Raw genomic sequence first — 20,030 nt, 5'->3', positions numbered from 1 at the left:
AACCCTTTAGGCCTTTTATCGTCTCCTTTCTAGTTAACATGCACTTTGGCACAAACACACAAATAAATATGTAGCTGTAGACACAGCCACACAGAGAGGTTCAGAGACAGGTGTACAGCTCAGCACGTACACCTGTACATACGTCAATGTGCACACCCACAGATCCTGTGTACCGCCTCTCCGACAGTTGGTCAATAAAGTCAGTTTCTTTAATTATGACTTCCCTGTAGTCTAAAGTAACACCCAGTTCACCACAATTTTACATCCACACCCACTCACACACACACAAACACACACACACTCCTTACTCCTTTCAATAGATATCTTGTTCCAGCTCTCCTGCATGTTGACAGGAGAGAAGCGTCAGAGTGTTTGAAGCGGTGTTTGGATGACAGTGCAGGGTGTGTGTGTGTGTGTGTGTGTGTGTGTGTGTGTGTGTGTGTGTGTGTGTGTGTGTGTGTGTGTGTGTGTGTGTGTGTGTGTGTTTGTGTGTGTGTGTGTGTGTGTGTGTGTGTGTGTGTGTGTGTGTGTCTTTCTATAGTTATTATGGCCAATGTTCACAAATTCAAAGGATTGTTTGAGGGTTAAGACTTAGGCTCAACCCTCTTTCACCCCTTCTCCCTACCCCCTAGTCCTAGCCCTGCGTTTTGTGCGATCGCGTGTAGGGGAAGGGTGTTCCAATTCTTGTTGGGGTGGAGGGGTAGGGGCAACTGTTAGGGCTATACTTGAAACAGAGATTTTTCAGACCAACACTCCAAACCGAGGGCTGTGAAAATTTCACCGAATGCCTTGTGAATCACTGGCAAGATAGCTGCAAAAGGGATTCGATAGACCCTTAAATGTCATATTTTCTCTATTATAAGGGTTAAAAAATTATGATAATGATTGTAATATCTTAGTTTAATATGGTTTCGATGAATTATCGTCTTTTTTTTTTCACAACAACTTTTAACACCAAAAATCGCTACGGTTACACCTGCCCATGTCTTGGTAGCTAGCATGCTAACCTTACATCGTGATTGCTGATTTATGCACGATAATCCCGTATTTTTACATAATTTCCCATCCCCCCTTTATGAAGATATACGATATACTTTAACTAGCTTATAGCAGCGAGGTTACTCAACTTAACTGCTCCTCTAATAACAATGCATCTTGGCAGGGTTGCCTTCATACCACTGCTAATAGCCTGAAGCAGTGTGCTTTTGATTTATAAGTGAAATAATGCAGCGCATCCAAGCTTTTTAATTTCCATTGGATGAATGGTTTAGATCAGCGGTCAGCAACCTTAGGCACGCGTGCCACTATTGGCACGCGGCGCCATAATCATTGGCACACAGGCAATTTCTTATTCAAGAAATGTTCAAAGGTTTTGCCGTCACGCAGCCTGTAGTATTTAGCTTGATTGATGTTAACACATCCCAGCAACTAGGTGCCAGTAATGCGGCACAGGCTGGATGCCAATCGCCATTAAATAATAATAAGAAGAAGCCTCCCAGCTGGCGCTGCTCGCATTTCCCCACATGAATCTCTGTGAAGTGCAGCCGTTCAGGTGTATTGGTGATGGCATGCCCGCTAGCTAAAAAACGAAGGTACGGGCATTTCAGCCCTCATGGGCAGAAGACTACGGCTTTGTTTTTCATAAGGACCGTGCTGTGTGCACGTAATGTTTTGAAAATGTTGTGTGCCGAACGTCCAGTGTTAAGCGCCACAAGGGAAACAAGGCATGAAAGAAGTTTCAAAGATCAGTCAGACAAGGGAGAATCAATCAAACGTGCAGTGTCCAGGTATGGGAAGCAAGTCAACTCTCTCAAAGTCTTTGCCACCGCCAAAAACCATGCGACTGAAGCAAGCTTTTCGCAATTCTGAATATGATTGTGGTTGGTGGGGTTAATGACAAACGTATTATTGCAATCATAATGAGATGAACATGTTTCTTTAAAGTGTTGTTCTATATATAGCCAATATGGATGGAATAAAATGACAAGTCTGTTGGAAATATGAATGTGGTTCAATAATAAAACTTAATATTAAAAAAATATTGATACGGCACACTAATTAACAAGACAATTTCACATTGGCACTTATTGTCAAAAAGGTTGCCGACCCCTGGTTTAGATTAAGGTTAGGCATTTAGTTGTGATGGTCAAGGTTAAGGAAAGGGGCTAGGGAATGCATTATATCAATGAAAGTCCTCACAACTATAGAGAGACAAATATGTGTGTGTGTGTGTGTGTTTATGCTGCAGGTTATTTAAATTTGCATAGCAGTGAATTGACTCATTGTCCTTTTGGACAGAGGAATGCACGGTTACACAGCTTACATTAAAAACAAGTTACTTTAAATCAACAAAACACAAGATTCGCTCTCTGCTATACTTAGGCTCCTCCTACAGCTGGGATATGTAATTCACTGTTGTAAATACGAGATGCTGTACACAATGGGAACCTCATAAGCAGAAGAACCATGTTGAGTTCTACTCAAACATGATGATTTTGAAGCTGTTATTTTTAGGTATAAAAACTACCTAGTGTTGCTTTAAAACTTTCCCCCAAACACCTCGCTGCAAAAGAAATCTGGGAACTCAATTTTCCTTTTTCATGTTCTTGAAACAAGTGTGGAAAAAGAATCTGCCAACATGTTGGCATCATTCTGACCCTTATCCAATAGAAATTAGATCAGTTTAAATCTCTTTAAGCCAGTGCGCACATCTGTGTCACCCTGTCTCATATTCACTATTTCATAAAAAATACTTGTAAGCTCAATAAAAGATCAGATGATGTGTTTAATTTGATGATTTTTGTGGCGATGGCAGCAGATTTAACGCCTTTAACCCCAGTTCTGTGATCACAAATATGAGACAAGAAGGACGAGAGGTTTGGGTGTTCTGTATCACACATATACTCACACATACAGACACAGCAGAGATCCATTAAGCCGCAGCTAATGCATTTATATGAAAATTCCCCTTTGTTTATATTATGGGGCTCATAGAAAGGATTTCAGCAATAAAAGGTTTCATATCACATCACAGCACCTGCTCCTGAGGAGGGAGAGGCCTGACTGCCTCTCAGAAATAACATAACACACAGTGATGATAGACGGGCAAAGGCTGTCCCAACTTGACTTAATATCTTTAAATTTTACTTTATTTATTTTCCCTTTAATGATGCACAGGTTGATAATTAATAATTAATAAAACAAAGTGTTGACTTTGTCGTGAGAGCTCTCAGAGGGCAGTGACAGGATCATTCTGCCACATTGAACTCCTCATCACAAACTCTAAATGTAGTTCATGGAAAGCACCACATTCCTTCAGCGTTCCAGATCATTGGCAGGAAACTTCAATAACACTCTAATGCAATCCCCTTATAAAAAACAGAAAATACAGCTCAGGGCGAATTTATTACGCAATGTGTTGAGTGACGGGGCTCAGCAACCAGCTGCCTCGTCACTTGAATATAAGTCAAGCATCCTGAGTCGTGAGAAGAGCTAAATGTCAGAAACTCAACACAACTTGTCTGAAAGTTAATGTTAAAGACATTTGAATAGAGACGGATCTGTTAGATATCCCATGCACGACGAGTGTGAGGGCCACTGAAAGGGAATAAATCAGTGATTTTGAGAATAAAGTCATAACATTATGAGAATAAGTCGTAAATCTACAAGAATAAAGTTGTAATATTAAGAGAATGAAGCCATAATTTTAGTCCATGTGTCATTTTAGAGGGGGAATATAGGAAAAGCTGACCATGCGTTAATTTTCTTGCTTTAAAATGAGGATTGTGGAGCTTCCCACTAAGTTATTCTTATCGTAAAAATACTTTTTTTGCTCATCAGTATGAGTATCGGGTCTTTGAAAATATTGTGAAAGAAACTCAATTCTGAAAAGAGTAACACGCAGACTTGAGGAAATTGCCTCTTTTGTGGAAGAGGAAGGGATGTCGTCGTCTCTCAAGAAACAATGAGATTGGCTCAAGATGTCGGCTCCAGAACGAGTGGAGCAGGAGTTCTCCTTGCTGCTTACCGCCTTAAAAAATGATATTATGACTTTTTCTTGTTAAATTATAACTTTATTCTCCTGGTCTTACTAATTTCTCTTCTCAATTCTCATAATATGCAGCAACAATGCACACTGGTTACACGTTATGATCAGTAAAACACTTTGTACTATCCTATTGTTATAAACTTTAGAGCAAAAAAGGTTTGACCACATGTTTCTGGCTCTGCTTGGTTCATTTTGATTCTTTCCTCGAGATGACGGCCAACACGTACACATCTAAACCCCATTTCAACACATCCCCAGCAGCTAAATTACATCTGACAGCAGGAAATATGTCAGTGAACATCAACAGTGAATATCAGGTTTTGTTGTCAGAGAGGAGCGAGGGTTTCAGGAGAAACTACTTTGGACAGATGGTTTTACAGAGATAAAAACATCATTGGAGAGGTACAGCATCTTGTTTATAGAATGTGACAACAAGACTGTTCATGAGCAGACCTGTCGTTCTACACTGACTATTGACAAGATACAATCCTCAGCGACCCATCATTTCCTCAAGTCCTGGCTCAGTGTCAAAGGGATGTCAGGAGACATTACTTGGAAATGTATGAAATCTAACTGAAGTAGATCTACTTGAGGCACATGTAGGGAAAGCAATGTCTGTAGATGAAATGAGTCTGGAAGTACATTGAACATCACCCATTTCTTATATGCACTGGTTAATATCCTATACGTGGCTGATTTTTGTTCCTTTCAATAAGTTATATATTGAGTTTCTCATTAAATTTAGCATCTGCATTTGCAACAAACAACTCACCAAACACCCTAATAGCTTATAAGCTTGCATATATATACATATATAACCTTTATAATTCAAGTTGATATCAGATGCTGAGCTCCAGACATCCTCATGTCGTCCTTCAAGATAATATCCAGTGGTCGCCTTCTGGCAAAACACGCTCGTGCTCCAGACCAGACGTTATCAGCCTCATCACTGTTGACTTGTGAACTGCTCTTTAGAAGAAAATCCTTTATCTCTGGCGAGGCTCAGCCAATATCCTTTAGCAACACTAACCTACACACACACGCGCACACACACACACACACACACACATTGATACAGCTCCTACCTCCAGACATGCCCACATTTTCAAATTTATACACACACACACACAAACTATCCCATCTGCAGCAGCAGTAAAAAAAACCTAATTTCCACTAAACCTAATAATGGTAGAAGCAATATCACTGATGTAATCTTCCCCCGAGAGTGAGGCAACAGACTGATGTGTGTGTGTGTGTGTGTGGTTGTGTGTGTGTGTGCGTGCGTGTGTGTGTACGCGCGTTACATGTGTGTGTGCTTATTGCATGCCATACAGTATATCTAAATGTCCTACTCAAGGCTTTTAAATGTTTGTGCTTACACCATATAGTATGTAGTGTATCAGGACAGCACTCTTTCCTACAGTACTACAAAGCAAACAATAGCTCTAGAATGTTCTGACATTTATTTTGTGTGCTGTTCATTCAGCCAAACACCATTAAGCTGAGAGTGAGCACATTATCTGCATTTCATTTAAATTCCACTGTGCAGGAGTTTGGAGTTCCACTTCATAGAGATAACTGGAATTGTGCCATTTGACTCAAGCGTGACATTCTCGTCACATAGAGCAACTATGTCCAACCCTTACTTTAAAGTAAGGTGATCTCATTACCGACTGGTAACATGACTGCTCACTATACAGGCTGGCTAATGATGACCTGGGGATGCCACTCATCTACACATGTCCAAGTGTTTTTGAGAGTAACATGTAATAGTAATATGTAATGCTTGCTATTTAAGTTTATAGTGCGTAGACATGGAGTATGCAGGTGAAATGTACCCAGCCCGGGGCTGATCTTGCCAGGCCTGACCTCGGACTTCACAACAGGATGTAGGATGCTGCAGTTGTATTTAATTCTTGTTTTTAACATCTACATCGTTCACCCTGTGCCCCTCCACCCCCCACCCCTTACCGTTTTACCGTTTGCAGTGGCGTCAGGCGGATTCTATCAGGCACCTGGGCAAGGTGACGCTGGCACAGGAGCAGGACTACGTGGGCCTGATCGTGGGCTGTGTCTGTGTCAGCCTGCTGCTGCTGCTGCTGGGAACGCTGCTGATGTGGAGAAGAAACAAACACATTGACGGTAAAAGCAGTGGTGGGGTCAGAGGGTCAAAGGTCACTTCATGTCTGCTACTGCCTTTGTTGTTAAATTACAACTTTTTTCGCGTTAAATTAAGACTTTATTCTCATACTATTACAACTGTATTCTCATAATCCTGCCACTTTCCTCTCAATTATGATTATTTTTGTAATATTACCACATTATTCTCAAAATCTCTGTCATAGTAAAGGTTTGTAAGTTCAGTGAATGCTAAATATTTTGCAAAAAACTAACAGCTAAAAAAGTTAGAAAATGCATTATGCAGTTTATGATTTGTACCTAACCTTTGTAGAAAGTTAGAGGTATAAAAGATGTGATAAAATAAAGATTTAAAAATAGTGTGTGTGTGTGTGTGAGGCATTGTAACTTGAGGTCAGTGTGTCTCCTGTGCATGTGTATCTGCTGGGTTTTGTTTTGCCTGGTGGGTTTATGAGTGGGGGCGCACTGGCGGAACGCTTTGCCTTTCTTAGTAACTCTCTCCTCTCTCCCCCTACTCTCTATCTTTTATCTCATCCTTTCCCCCTCACGTCTTTCTTCTCTCTCTCTCTCTCTCTCTCTCTCACCCTCCCTTCCAAACTCCTCTTATCCATCTCATGTCTCTGTCGTTCCTTCTTCACCGCTCTTCCTCTTTCCCTCCTTCTCTGTCTCTAGATCTGTCTGAGGTGTGGTATGATGGCCGGGGGCACATCCAGCATCTGGACAGGCTGGCTAACGCAAGGAGCGTCAGCCCCACTAATGAAATGGTCTCCCACGAGTCAGTCGACTATAGAACAACCCTGCTGGAGGGTACGTCAACCAGATAAGCCCCTCCCCTCCCCACCCCGACCTGACACTGTCTTCTCCCCCATCTCACCTCCCTCCCTCCCTCACACCTACCTGCTCGCTCCCTGTGGGGCTGACCACTTTGCTAGCAGTGCATGCCTTATGTGTTTTTAACTAACTTGTTTTGTTTTATTTATTTTATATATTTTGGATCAACTAAGCTGCTTTCAGACATGCACTGAACTTCATCATTACCGTGCAATGGAGTTCACTGAATGCTCAGCATACAAACAAACACAAACTGCAAAACACTGAACCCCGCAGATCCTCCATATTTGGTCCAGAGGAGGTGCATACAGTATGTGAACACAAAAGTCTGAGTGAGAAAGTCCGTAGAAGGTCAGGAGAAGTCAATGTGTGAACACAGCAGGGGATCCCCCGCTGGATTCACCGTGAGTGTGTGGGGGGGGGTTGATGATGCTTCGACACACGCAAAAATAAAAATAATAGAAAACAACGATTTCTGGGTAACTAGATCCTACCTGTCTCTGCTGCACCCAGCTGCTCAACCTCTCACCATTCTCAAACTCCTTTTTTGTTTTCATCACAAGTGAGCTGACTAATCTTCAGGCCAATCTCCTGACTGCTGCCCGGTGTAATCTGAGTCACCTGTGCTTCTGGTTCTCTCTGAGCTCGGATCCTGAGGGAGTGAGGAGGGGGGGGTTCCTTGTGTTATGATCGTGAGAATGATGGGCAACGCAATTTTCATGCTGCTTGACAGCGACTTGAAAGAGCTCAAATCTGAGAAGGTTTCTAATGAGCTGTTGCTTGTCCTTAGGGAGAGTCACCATCAGGAGCTGAACGTCCTTATCTCAGTTTGCCATTTATTTTCCTGTCTGTCTTCTGTTCTGGCTCTTAAGATCGAATATCGATCATTTTGCTTATAGTTGCTTTGCGTTTATTTTTTTTCCCACTAACAACATCAGAGGAGAAATCAGAGACTTTGTTTTTCCAGCTCTGCCCGCCTCCATCGTAGTGTCAAGTTGCTCTCTGCCTTTGTAGCAAGCCTTCTGTGATCGTGTAGCAGACCTTGACCTCTGGAGGCCTCGCTGATACAGTCACTAACCTTACAGCACGTATCCTTTGCTTCTCCAGATCAGGGCACAGACAGGCCAGAGACGTGCCGAGGGGCCCCTCCCATCTATGGAGGCAATGGGGAGCTGCTGTCTCCCAGGCTGGGAATACTGGGTGGACGAATGGGGATGGGTATTGGGATGGATGGCGAGCTGGTGTCGCCCCTGCTGATGGCCCCAGTCCACATAGATCCATCCTGTCTCCACCCAGACCTCCTGAAGGAAGTGCAGCACGTGGTGATCGCCAGAGACCAGCTGCTGCTTCACCTCAACCAAGTCATCGGCAGAGGTCAGTCCCACAAATTCTCTTTACTGGTGGTTGAGCTCATTTTTTTAATATGACATGTCACTGGGTCTTTATTGTGATGGAGTATTAGGGCCATGTTGCAGAAAAAACTAATCTGAAATTAAGAGAAAACATTTTAATATTAGGGGATAAGGAGGACATTTTATACTTTTCTAAAAGTTGTAATATTACAAGAATATAGTTGTATTACTTTATTTTCCATGTTAGGGCCATGTTGAAGAAAAACTCTTCAGAGATATCAAGAAAATGTAATGTCTCTCTCAGACTCAGCTGATGTCTCAGACCCAGTTTAAACGTAGTTTATTTTTAAATGACCGCCACAATATCAGGTCACCACATCATGATACTTTTCTTAAATTACTTGCGTGCATTCATTCATAATTCAGCTTGTCCTGATTCTGCGGAAGCAGCACGAAATTGGATGGAGGTGGCCACCTCACAATTCGCTATGCAGGAAAAACCTTGTACTCGTACATTCAAATTCCTATGTCTATGTTAAATTGATCAGACATTACTCTAGTTCTTCTGCATTTTTCTGTCCGGTGTTTTTTTGTGCTCTTCCTGCTGTCTGCCCACTTCTTTTTCCACTCACGCTAAATAAGAGGAAATATAAAATGTGTCATTTCCTATGCAGTATTTTGGTCAGGAAGGAGCGATTCACTGCTAATAAAGCAGACTTTTATCGAGTTGGAGACATCTATGTATAAAGATGTATAAAGCGCTGTGAAAGCGTGCATACAGAACTGTGCAATCATTAATCCCAGTGCGAGTGCAGGCACATTATCACAAGACATTCATGATGCATGAAGAGGATCCAGTGACTGGGATACTCAGTTCTGTGCAATCACAAGCATCATAAAGCAGTTTTTTTTTACCACAGCTACAAATGGATGTGCATAATGAGAATATAATATTAAAAACCAAAGGGATAAAAATTCAATTAGAAATGAAAGATGATATTACTTATCAGTTTACTTATCTTAGATATAACACACACTCAAACACATAACAAGCCTGTTATCCTCCATGTATTTCTCCTGTTCCACATTGTACCACAAACCTGGATTATGCACAGTTGTGAGTTAAGTATATACTACGACTAAGTATAATACTTAACGCAAGCAAGTTAATTCATTGTGATGTTTTTTTTTATTTGATTCAGTGTTTATCAATAAAACTATTGGTGCTACTAAATTCGTCAATACAACTTTAAGTGCACCACTTCACTTTAAAGCTGCATCCAAGCTACACATTCTCCTCTTTTTAAGTCCATCAGACTTTGTGCCCCACAATCTATTTTAGCAACCAGCATCTTAAATGATCTCATTTTTGACCTGATTTTGTTTCCTCACAAACGACTCCTGCTCGGATACTAGAAACTGTTGTGGAGTTATACGTTTGTCCAGTGCTCTCCCATATAATTTGGCATTCAATTTGGGATTTACGTAAAGCTATACAAAAGCTAAAGTCGCCCACAAAGAGCTTAATTGCCTGCTTTATCAAACCGCGAGGTGGACTCGCAGACACAAAATCGCCTCACATTGTGACATTTAAGTAGGTGGCTCAGACCCACAGATCAAATTCAACATCAAGAGGAGAAAGACCCCAGAAAACAGCCCTCTGCCCCCTCAGCTGAATTATCCCCCGAAGAAAAGAGCCTGGATTTCGAAGCAGGATTTTTAAAGTGGCGTAGGATGATTTGTTCACAGCTAGTATTCCCAGGGTCCTTTGTAGGGAGGCGTAATCCAACACCCTCAGCCATCTGCACGGACGTGATAGGAGAACGCCGCACTCATTTTATTCCACCCCTCCCCGTCTGGGGCAAGACCTCGTGTCTTAAAGAAGAGATGTAATTCAATAAAATGCTCAATAACTCAATGGGGTTTGGCATAGGTTATTAGCTGGGCTGGGGTATTAATGAATAAAGAGGCGTACTGTGTTACTTGAGGGGGCTGATTTAGTGTGAGGGTGATGGTAACTTTAGAGAATCAGAATTAACCATTATGTATGTAAAAATCTGCGTAACACACTTAGAGGGGTCAGATGTGCTTGTTTTTGCCTGAACCTGCAATACAGGTTTTTGCCTGAATACACGACAGGAGATCATCCTGATGCTTCTGCTCTAAACTATGCATTATATTATGTCTAAACAGTGTATGGAAATATTTTAATATGTACTGTAGGTGACCCTCAGTGTACTTGCAGCATCAAAATGAATGTGCTTGCTCTATTGATGTTTCTCTGTCAGGTGGTGGTGTTTGTCACAGTCTCCCCAATCAAGCATCATAATTTATGTCCGGGCTCCACTAGGCTATTTTAACATATTTAATGAACAGTGTGAACATTTTACTCTCGTTTTCTAGTTTGTAGGTCTTTCAGTTTGAGAGCAGGACGTACTGATTTCACATTGCTTTTACTCAAATAGCCCCTGTTTGTGCTCAAACTGTGCGCTTGCACTCAGATATTTTCTTGCTTGGACAGAGATTTCTTTAAGAGTCCCATATAGGAGTGCATGAACCCGGTAAAAGTAACCGCCCGTACTGGGGACTCTTTAAGGAGTAAAGCTAACATACCTACAATGAGAGCAGGACAATTTCATTTGTCAACACTACACCTGACATAGAAGAAAAAAACCCAAGAGCAGAAGAGAAATGTGAGAGCATACATTTCTCGCCCACACAGTAGCAGCATGACCACGAGGAAAAGAGCTGAAGCTGGAGCGAAGGAAATCTGTCCAAGCATCAAAATATCCGAGTGCAAGCTCACAGTTCGAGCACAAGCAGAGCGAAGCCAAGAACAAGCAGGGGCTATTTGCGTGCGAGTGCAGGGCTTTGAGTGAAAGCATTACAAAATCTGAACGTGAAATCAATAAGTCCTGCTCTCAAACTGAAAGACCACGCTATTGAATAAAGATGGGGGGGGACTAATAGTTTAGGGGGCACAAGTAGTGCAAAGGTAAAGTTTCCACTTGACACAACAGAAGAAAGGATTAAATTCCCGGTAATGGCACCTCCATCTTGGCCGTGGTTTCCAAAGAATTCATAAGACCATGATTGGTGGATGACAACTGTATGGAGGGAGGTGGGAGCCAGAACTTCCCTCCAGGTTGAAACGCATTACTGACGGCTTAACAGCACTCAGACATGTCAACTCCACAATGCATGTCAGAAAAAGTTAACTTCCTGAAGTTCCAACTGATTCTTGACAACTTACATGGGCCTGGCAGCCATTGTTCACCTTTGCTTTGCAGCTGCACCTCATTGTCTTTTGGACTGAAAGTGGTGCATCTCACATAACACTGTGTAAAATGGACCTGTCTTATGGCAAAATGTTGTTCTGAAGCTCTTTACAGGTTTGAACACAAGCTTTTTTGAACGCTGACAAATTCTGGCTTTTTATACGGCGAATCATGTTGTAACTTGCAGGTCACTTCGGTTGTGTTTTCCATGGAACTCTGCTCGAGCCAGACGGGCAGAAGCAGCACTGTGCCATCAAGTCCCTGAATCGTAAGTACAAATCCCCTTTTGTCTTTAAAAACAAGGGGAGTGACAGCATTCCTCTTCATCTGCACCCTGTCTCATACGTCTACAGTTCTCCACACAGTCATCTATACAGGTGCTATACCCTGTCCAGAGGCCAGGAAAATAGGCTTCGTTTTCCCTCGAACAACCACAGGAACACTGTTTGCTAAATTTTTGCAAATAAAGGCACTTTTTTTTTATGAAACAGATTGAAACGATTACGCGAGGACAAACTCCAACATAACAAACAAACCAAACTAGCTGGGAAATAATACAGCTTACCTAACTAAATTAAACAGGAGAGAACAGAAATGGCAGTCCATCCCCTCTATTTAACAAGGTTTAAACCTCTGGGTTTAACAATGGCTTTGGTGTGTAGCTGATTGGTGGTTGAAGAGATATAAAACTGAGCCTGCTTTCATCTGCCTGCCAGCGTAGCCATCTTGGTTGACTGGAATATCTGCCAAACAGCCAATCACCATCAAGCGGGGAAACAGTCCACCAACCACATCCTCACACCTGTACACAACATTTTGCATTCAAGCATGCTAGCATACACACACACACACAGCCACACACCTAACACAGAGACGTTCAAAAGAAAATGGTGTATCAAGCAGCTTAGCATTACAACCCCAAAAGTATTCTCACAGTTTTTCGGGTGAGGGACTCTACTTTTCACATGCACACGGTCTTGTAGAGATGATGCGTGTAATGTTGATAGAAAACCATTTTCAGTTAATGCCTTGTCCTAAGCTGAGGCTAAACACACCCTGCTGCATAGGCGCTCTGACTTTAAGTCCATCCATCTTTCCAACATCTCTACCACTTATCCTTTGAGAGTCATTGTGGTAGCTGGAGCCAATCCCAGTTGACATTGGGCGAGAGGCGGGTTACAGCATATCACAGGGCTGACATATAGAGACAAATGCTTACATTCATGCGTTTTTTACAATTTAGTCTCTAATTATCTAAGCTCCCTGTCTTTGGACAGTGGGAGGAAGCCAAGAACCCAGAGAGATCCCACACAGACACAGGGAGAACATGCAAACTCATCACAGAAAGACCCAGACCAGCCTTCGGGTTCAAACCATGAACCTTTTTGCAGTGCTAACCACTGCACCAGCGTTCCACCCTTTTAGCTTTTCACTTATTTATTTTTTTCCTATAGGAATAGACTTGTTTAATCTAGCATGACAGGAGCACACTAAACACACCCTCTCCTTGTCCATACATATTCACATCCAGGTATAATTACTGCATCCTACATCCACTCATATCACATACTTATTGCATTATATCACGATGCTCCAATAGCATTAGGGATCTCATCTCATCAGTGTGCCAAATCCTTTTCAGCTTCACACAATGGTGATGAATGAGTGTCTGATGGTTAGGACGGCAGTAGGGTCCCGTCTAATCATGTAAACTGTCAGTTGGAGCAGGGAGATTGATGCTGGGACGATATGGAGGGTAGACCCACGCGGTCACAAAGAGCCACCAACCACAGGGGGAATGGGACAGTCTGCTGGGTCCCCTGGGATTTGAACCTTTTATTAGGTTTAGTGTTTTCCTCAGGCACCATGTCATTGTTTTGGGTTTTCCTTTGGCTTAAATTATCCTAATTTAACACATTCTGTCCCTCCAAAATAAAACAAGGGGGAGGAATATCCATCTTCCTCACTGCAATAATCTTTTTTTCCTCCCTAACTGTCAAATCAAGGCTCTTAAAACCAAATGTCACCTCTCTCTGTCTTCGAGTTCTGTCCTCTTTAAGTTGAAGGCCAATGGCGGGTTCCTCCAGGCCTAAAGAGCTTCCATCTGTAACCAGATTACAGCAGAGTCAGCCGGGCTAAAGTGCAGGGCACCAGAGGCTGGGATGCAATTGGCAAATGGGGATTTGGTGTGGGTCAGGTCTGTGTGAGAGTATTCAGGGAAGGGTTTTTGGTTTCCATCATCATTCTGATTCCCCAAAGATAGCCTATATGAGGAATGACCTTGTCAGTGATGCCAGGACAGTAGCCTGAGCTGTCGTCATTCCTGCCCTCTACTCACTCTGCAATTCTGACTCTTGGTTGGAAACTTTCCACCTGCAAAATGTCAAATATTTGTAATGTAATAAGTTATTTAGAGTCTATACAAGGGTTCTAGAAAAAGGTATCATGATGATTTGTTGATTGTATTCTTAGACGTTTTTCTTTTTTTTCCCTAAGGTATCACAGATCTTGAAGAGGTGTCCCAGTTCCTGAAGGAGGGGATAATCATGAAGGACTTCAGCCACCCCAACGTTCTCTCCCTGCTGGGTATCTGCCTGCCACCCGAGGGTTCACCGCTGGTGGTCCTGCCCTACATGAAGCACGGCGACCTGCGCAACTTCATCCGCGAAGAGGCACACGTAAGGACTTACTGGATAGATGCATGTTGTGAATCTCTGCCTACGTACACACATAATCCAGGGGCCTGTACTACGAAGCATGATCTGTGGTTATCGAGGTAACTTCAGATTTAACTTTTCAGTCCTACGAAGCTGGTTCACTTCTTACTGAGGTTAATCATAATGGGATCTTGTGCTGAGCCACTAACCTCCTCCAGAGCTCCAGATGGAGATAACAGTACAGAACCTGTCAACGACCCAACTGCTGTCCAATCAGATCACTGGAAAACCAGGGTCATCGATCTACAGGATCCTGACAGGGACAAAAGAGTTTAGGCTACAGTGTAGTGAGAAATAATTATGGTCAGCAGATATCTTTAAAGCTGCGTGGAATAATTTTCCTGCTCCTGACTTTTCACACGTCCACTCTGGTTTTCAAACAGATCAAGAGTTTTTCACAGTATATAAATCGATCATGTTTATTATAGCTTGAATTAAATCAAAGATCCTGTGATTCCCAACACAATACCTGACAGTATTAGTGTCTAGTGATCCCTGCAGATCAGAATAACATGAGGAGAAATAAACAGATAAAGCCTCTGATGTCTTTTATTAGAAGAATTATCTCCACAGTTAAATATTTCTCATGATTATAAATGAGCATCGCTTTAACTTTTTAAATCTGCAAGACGTGTTCATGTTCATGCATGTTCATCATCAGACAAAAAAATAAATAAAATAGTAATAACCTCAATAACATTCCTGCGCTCATTTACGGTTTATCCTTGGGCTTAAACTTAAAAGTTAAAAATTCATATCTACTGCTTCTTTTCTTTTCTAGTTAGAGTAATTTTATCTATATTTAGATTTAAAATGATGATACTTATTTGATCTTCATTTACGTTTTACTTTGTTGAATGTCACGTTTTGATTTTAATGCAACCAACTCGACCAGCATCATGGTTCTGATGTTGTCCTTGATAAGTAACGACTCCACCACACAGTTAACTGAGTGAGTTACAACCAGCATCGTAGTAGATATTATCTAGGATGGCTGATTTCAGGTTAAGTGAGGCGGGATAATGAAAACATACTCTGGGTGTGTTGAACTCACTTCTGCCACTTCACTTCTGTGAGCTGATCGCTTGTGTTTTCTCCAGAACCCGACAGTGAAAGACCTGATGGGCTTCGGGCTGCAGGTGGCCCGAGGGATGGAGTATCTGGCCAGCAAGAAGTTTGTCCACAGAGACCTCGCCGCCAGGAACTGCATGTGAGTTCACATTCATTCATAAGACATTCCATCATATGTGTCTTACAAATAGAACAAACTTAAATATGTCAGGCTGAGATACACTAACATGCATTTGAGAAGAGAGGTGAAGGGAACAAGTCAGAATAGAACAGAGTGAAACAGGTTACTGCTTAGAGAGAATAAGAGTTTGTTGTCACACATATGAAACACAGAGTAGAATTCAGTACTAGAAAGTAATTGTTCTTCTTCCTGACAGGTTGGATGAAAGCTACACAGTGAAGGTGGCAGACTTCGGCTTGGCCAGAGACGTCTATGATAAAGAATATTACAGTGTCCACAACAAGAGCGGAGTCAAGCTTCCTGTCAAATGGATGGCACTGGAGAGTCTGCAGACGCACAAGTTCACCACCAAGTCAGACGTGGTGAGAACTCAGTCACATTTGCACTCTGGGAAATTCAGATTACAAAGATATAATGGACATAACCTCATAAAAGTGTGTTGTTATTAAAAAGACAATCGTGAGATGGGGAGTTAATTTAATTGTTCTTTCTCGCAGTGGTCGTTTGGCGTGTTGCTATGGGAACTGATGACCCGTGGAGCACCCCCATACTCTGATGTGAACTCCTTCGACATCACCGTGTTCCTCCTGCAGGGGCGGAGGCTGCTGCAGCCCGAGTTCTGTCCTGACGCACTGTGAGTGTGCACGCGCACACACACACAAACACACACACACACATGCATATATACATGTATGTTTTTCACCTCCTTGAGCAATGTGCTGCTGCTCAATAGGTGTGAGTGATATACTGTGGAGGGAGGGAGGAGGGAGATGGATTCCGAGATCAGGAGAGAGCCGCTGGGAAAAAACAGTGAAGGTGAAAGAGCTGTATAAATAATTTACGTCATAAATAATAATCACTCCAGTTTAGACCATCCATCATCGTCAGCGAGCGTCAGGAACACACTTACGGCGGCTCAGCCTTCTCAGTCAAGCGTTAGGTCTCTTCAGAGCTTTGGGTCAAATAAAACTCGTTTTTTCTTGCTCAACCGTAAAAGCTTTAAACGTAAATTGAATTCCAAGTGTAGTATTTCTGCTCTATTTATCTATTTTTGTTGCTAAGCACCTGTTGCTGTGGCAGCTGCAACTAAAGTTCACCTATCAAGTGTTGGCAGTGCTGAGCTGACATTATTTTTCGTCTGAGTGCGAGTTTGTTTTCTTTGGAGCTGCTCTCATCAGAGTCTGCCAGGAGAAACCTGGAGTGATAAAGCATCACAGATACAGAGTGATTTGTGCTTGGAGTGTTTCAGCTGAACCCACTGGTTCCTCTGAGCTGAACTCCAGACACAACCTTTAGAAAAAAATGATCTTTTCTGTTGATGACATACCTGACGCAGCTGCAATAAAAGGCAGCTTCTCTTTTTGTGACAGTGATGATTGATGGAAACAAGCAGATCATTCATTTTTTATTGAAATGTCCCATCAAATCACAGCAGCCGAGTGTTTCAGTGTCAATGAAGCGCACACTTCCACTCACTCAACACGGCAGTATCTGAATTATCCTTGTCCATTAAACTCTGGCTCACTGGTGCTGTGAAACGAATGCCAAGTGTGACCTCAGGCTGTACAGATAACATCCTGACGTACACTGCATGTCTGTGTAGTGTGTAGTGTGTGTGTGTGTGTGTGTGTGTGTGTGTGTGTGTGTGTGTGTGTGTGTGTGTGTGTGTGTGTGTGTGTGTGTGTGTGTGTGTGTGTGTGTGTGTGTGTGTGTGGAAATTAGGATGGAGTGGGAGAGCTCAGGTGAGGGGAGGCTGAGGCCCAAAAGTTCCCAAGCTATATATTAAACAGACATCAGGAGGTGATGCACGTCTGCAAACATTCCCACAATTCCTCAGTCCTGATAGTTCACAGGGTGTTGTAATGAAAGCAGTTCCTGGCAGACACTTTGTTTGTGTGGTAATGGGGCCATTTATCATAATTTTTAACAATGATAGAGTCGCCCTGCCAAGTTAAGGGAAAAAGGCAATATCAGATATGTCAGAAGCTGACAGAGTTTTGTTGTAAAATGATAACCAAAAAGTTAAACTTATCTTCAAGACCTGTTTAAAACAATTAACAGACCTTTTATTTCTCACACACAAAACCCGTTAGAGGGAGAAATCATTTATAATAGATTTTTAGGCTGCTGAGTGATGATGTTAAATGGCCTTTGTAGCATTTGGAACGAAACCCCTCTATGAAACGTTTTCATGATTTCGAATGGTAATTGATGGATGATAAATTATGATATGGAAAAACATCTGAAAGAGGAGAGGAGAACCTTGTGCATACAAAAAGTAATGAAATACAACATGTTAAACCACAAGTGAAAAAGCAACTAAAGATTTGACAGCAGCTCTAAGAATTAAAGAGAAAGTAGAAGTCAGTGAAAGTCAACATGGAAGAAAATAAACACTAAACACACTTTTACCTTTTGTTTAGCTTACACAATATAAGAAAAATGTGAACCTCTTAAGTAACTATATATTTGAGAATGTGAAAGAAGTGAATAGTTTTGCATTTTATTTGATTTAGTATTTTAATTTTATAAAATTATAAAATTATTATTTCCCAATTATTTTAGAACATAGACAAGATGTAGAATATCCTCAGTACTGATATGGACACTTAATGCTAGCACCTCAAAAATGATGATTGTGTGTGTGTGTGAGGATTTGGTTCAGGATTGTCGTGAGTTTATGTTACAGCTCTTCTTGAAAGATTTTCCGTTGTATGTAATGGACTTTTACCTTGTTTTCCTTGTGTTTGGATTTCTGGATTTCTGTTCTGTGTTTGGTTATTTGTTTGCTCTTGGAGTTCCTCATTTCCTGTTTTATTTTTGAAACTCCTTGATTTTGCTTCACCTCCTGTCTTTGTGCTGTTTCCCACCCTGGTGATCGTAGACACCTGCTCTGTGTTTCACCTGTGTTCACTCCTCCCTGCAGCCTCCCTTGTGTATATGGTGGCTGTGTCTGAAATCACCCACTCATTCAATAACCCCTACCTTTTGCGTAGTACTTGCTGAAACGTGACAAGAATGCACCCCAAATTTTTATTTACTAATTACTATTAGTTTAATACTGAAATAAGCAAAACACATTAGGTGTAGTCAAGCACTGAAGTCCGGCCTGACTTTCGTTTTGACTCCTCCCTCTTCTCTCCTCCAGCTACACAGTGATGATCGAATGCTGGCATCCGAAGCCGGAGCGCCGCCCCTCTGTCTCCGACCTGGTGTCACGCATCTCCGCCATCTTCTCCAGCTTTAGCGGCGAGCACTACGTGTTGCTCAACACCACCTACGTCAACATCGACAAGATGAGCCCATACCCCTCCCTCCTTGCCTCCACCGCCAACACTTCCACCCGGTCCTTCTCGTCCTCATCCGACCCAACCATCTCCAGTTCCCTGCCCTCCCAATCCCCCTTCCTTTGCCACGTGGAGCGGGACTGCTGCACCTGAACGAGGGAACCAGAGGGAAGGAGGGCAGTTGGAGAAAGACTCAGAAAGAGAGCAGGGAAGAAAACGAGGTGAGGAGATGAAGAACTACTGTATGTACTTGCAAAACACTGGACACTGTATGCTGAGGGGAAACAGTTTTCCGAGCTTTGACTGGTTGCTCAATGTACATAGATCCTCAACCTTTGACCTTCTCAAGCATTGCCAAACGTCAGGAGCCTCCGTGGACTGACTTTAACGATAAACCTGTCTGACCTTTAGTCGACCCCAGGGAGCGGGAGGTCAGCCTTCCTGCGTCTTCTACAAGACAATTACAAGGCACAGGAACACCTCCGTTGAAACTCTACAGCGGACAAAGCCACTGTCACAGAAGCACAAGGCCATTCGTCAAACACCCCAAAAAGCCCCACTGACTGCTGTGCCCACCCTCACTGCCAGAGGGATAGATTTCGTGATTCTGCCGTTGTGCGGGTGGCGTGTGCTTCGATATGCGGATGTGGCTTGGACCTTTTTCGCTGTCTGTAATGTGAATGTTCGACAAATGGCCATGCATAGTGTCGTATAAAGGATTTAACACCTCCACACACTATAAACTAGACTGTATGCCAGTTTCATACACCTCAGAGACAATGGCGCCTGCTGTGATAGATTTAGCTGCCTCGGGGGAGTAAACTGAGGCAGGCTGCAGATCAATAACAGCAGGTAACACGGGAATGGACGTGTAGGTGTGAGGTGGGATGTGTACAAAGAAAAAAAGAAACTGCTACCTGTGTGCAGGTCACTGGATGCTTTGTTTGTAATAATTATCTTTGGATAATTAAAAAAAAGAAAAATCACTGTCTCGCCATGACTTGCATGTTTGGAATCCCCGGATGTTTCTGAAGCAGCTTTTATTTGCTTTTTGTTTTTAAAGCTGAAGCGTCCATCATGTCCAAACACTACAACTCTGACAGCAGCATAACACTTCAGAGCTTTG

General features: G+C 42.5%; 1 protein-coding gene across 1 annotated transcript in view; it reads left to right on the top strand.

Annotated features, from left to right (window-relative positions):
• met (MET proto-oncogene, receptor tyrosine kinase) overlaps positions 1 to 19,798 on the top strand; it is a 72,194-nt gene extending 52,396 nt beyond the window's left edge. Inside the window, exons 13-21 of the mRNA XM_034587816.1 lie at positions 6,037 to 6,190; positions 6,860 to 6,994; positions 8,126 to 8,392; positions 11,836 to 11,916; positions 14,145 to 14,326; positions 15,466 to 15,575; positions 15,814 to 15,979; positions 16,115 to 16,251; positions 18,766 to 19,798. Of these exons, the coding sequence (XP_034443707.1) occupies positions 6,037 to 6,190; positions 6,860 to 6,994; positions 8,126 to 8,392; positions 11,836 to 11,916; positions 14,145 to 14,326; positions 15,466 to 15,575; positions 15,814 to 15,979; positions 16,115 to 16,251; positions 18,766 to 19,057 (1,524 nt within the window). The 3' untranslated portion in view covers positions 19,058 to 19,798. The remainder of the gene's footprint in view (positions 1 to 6,036; positions 6,191 to 6,859; positions 6,995 to 8,125; positions 8,393 to 11,835; positions 11,917 to 14,144; positions 14,327 to 15,465; positions 15,576 to 15,813; positions 15,980 to 16,114; positions 16,252 to 18,765) is intronic.
• The last annotated feature ends 232 nt before the right edge of the window (positions 19,799 to 20,030 follow it).

Source organism: Hippoglossus hippoglossus, chromosome 6, assembly GCF_009819705.1.
Source record: "Hippoglossus hippoglossus isolate fHipHip1 chromosome 6, fHipHip1.pri, whole genome shotgun sequence".
NCBI lineage: Eukaryota > Metazoa > Chordata > Actinopteri > Pleuronectiformes > Pleuronectidae > Hippoglossus > Hippoglossus hippoglossus.
Note: the sequence above shows the minus strand (reverse complement) of the source record. Positions and strands in the feature narration are given on the sequence as shown.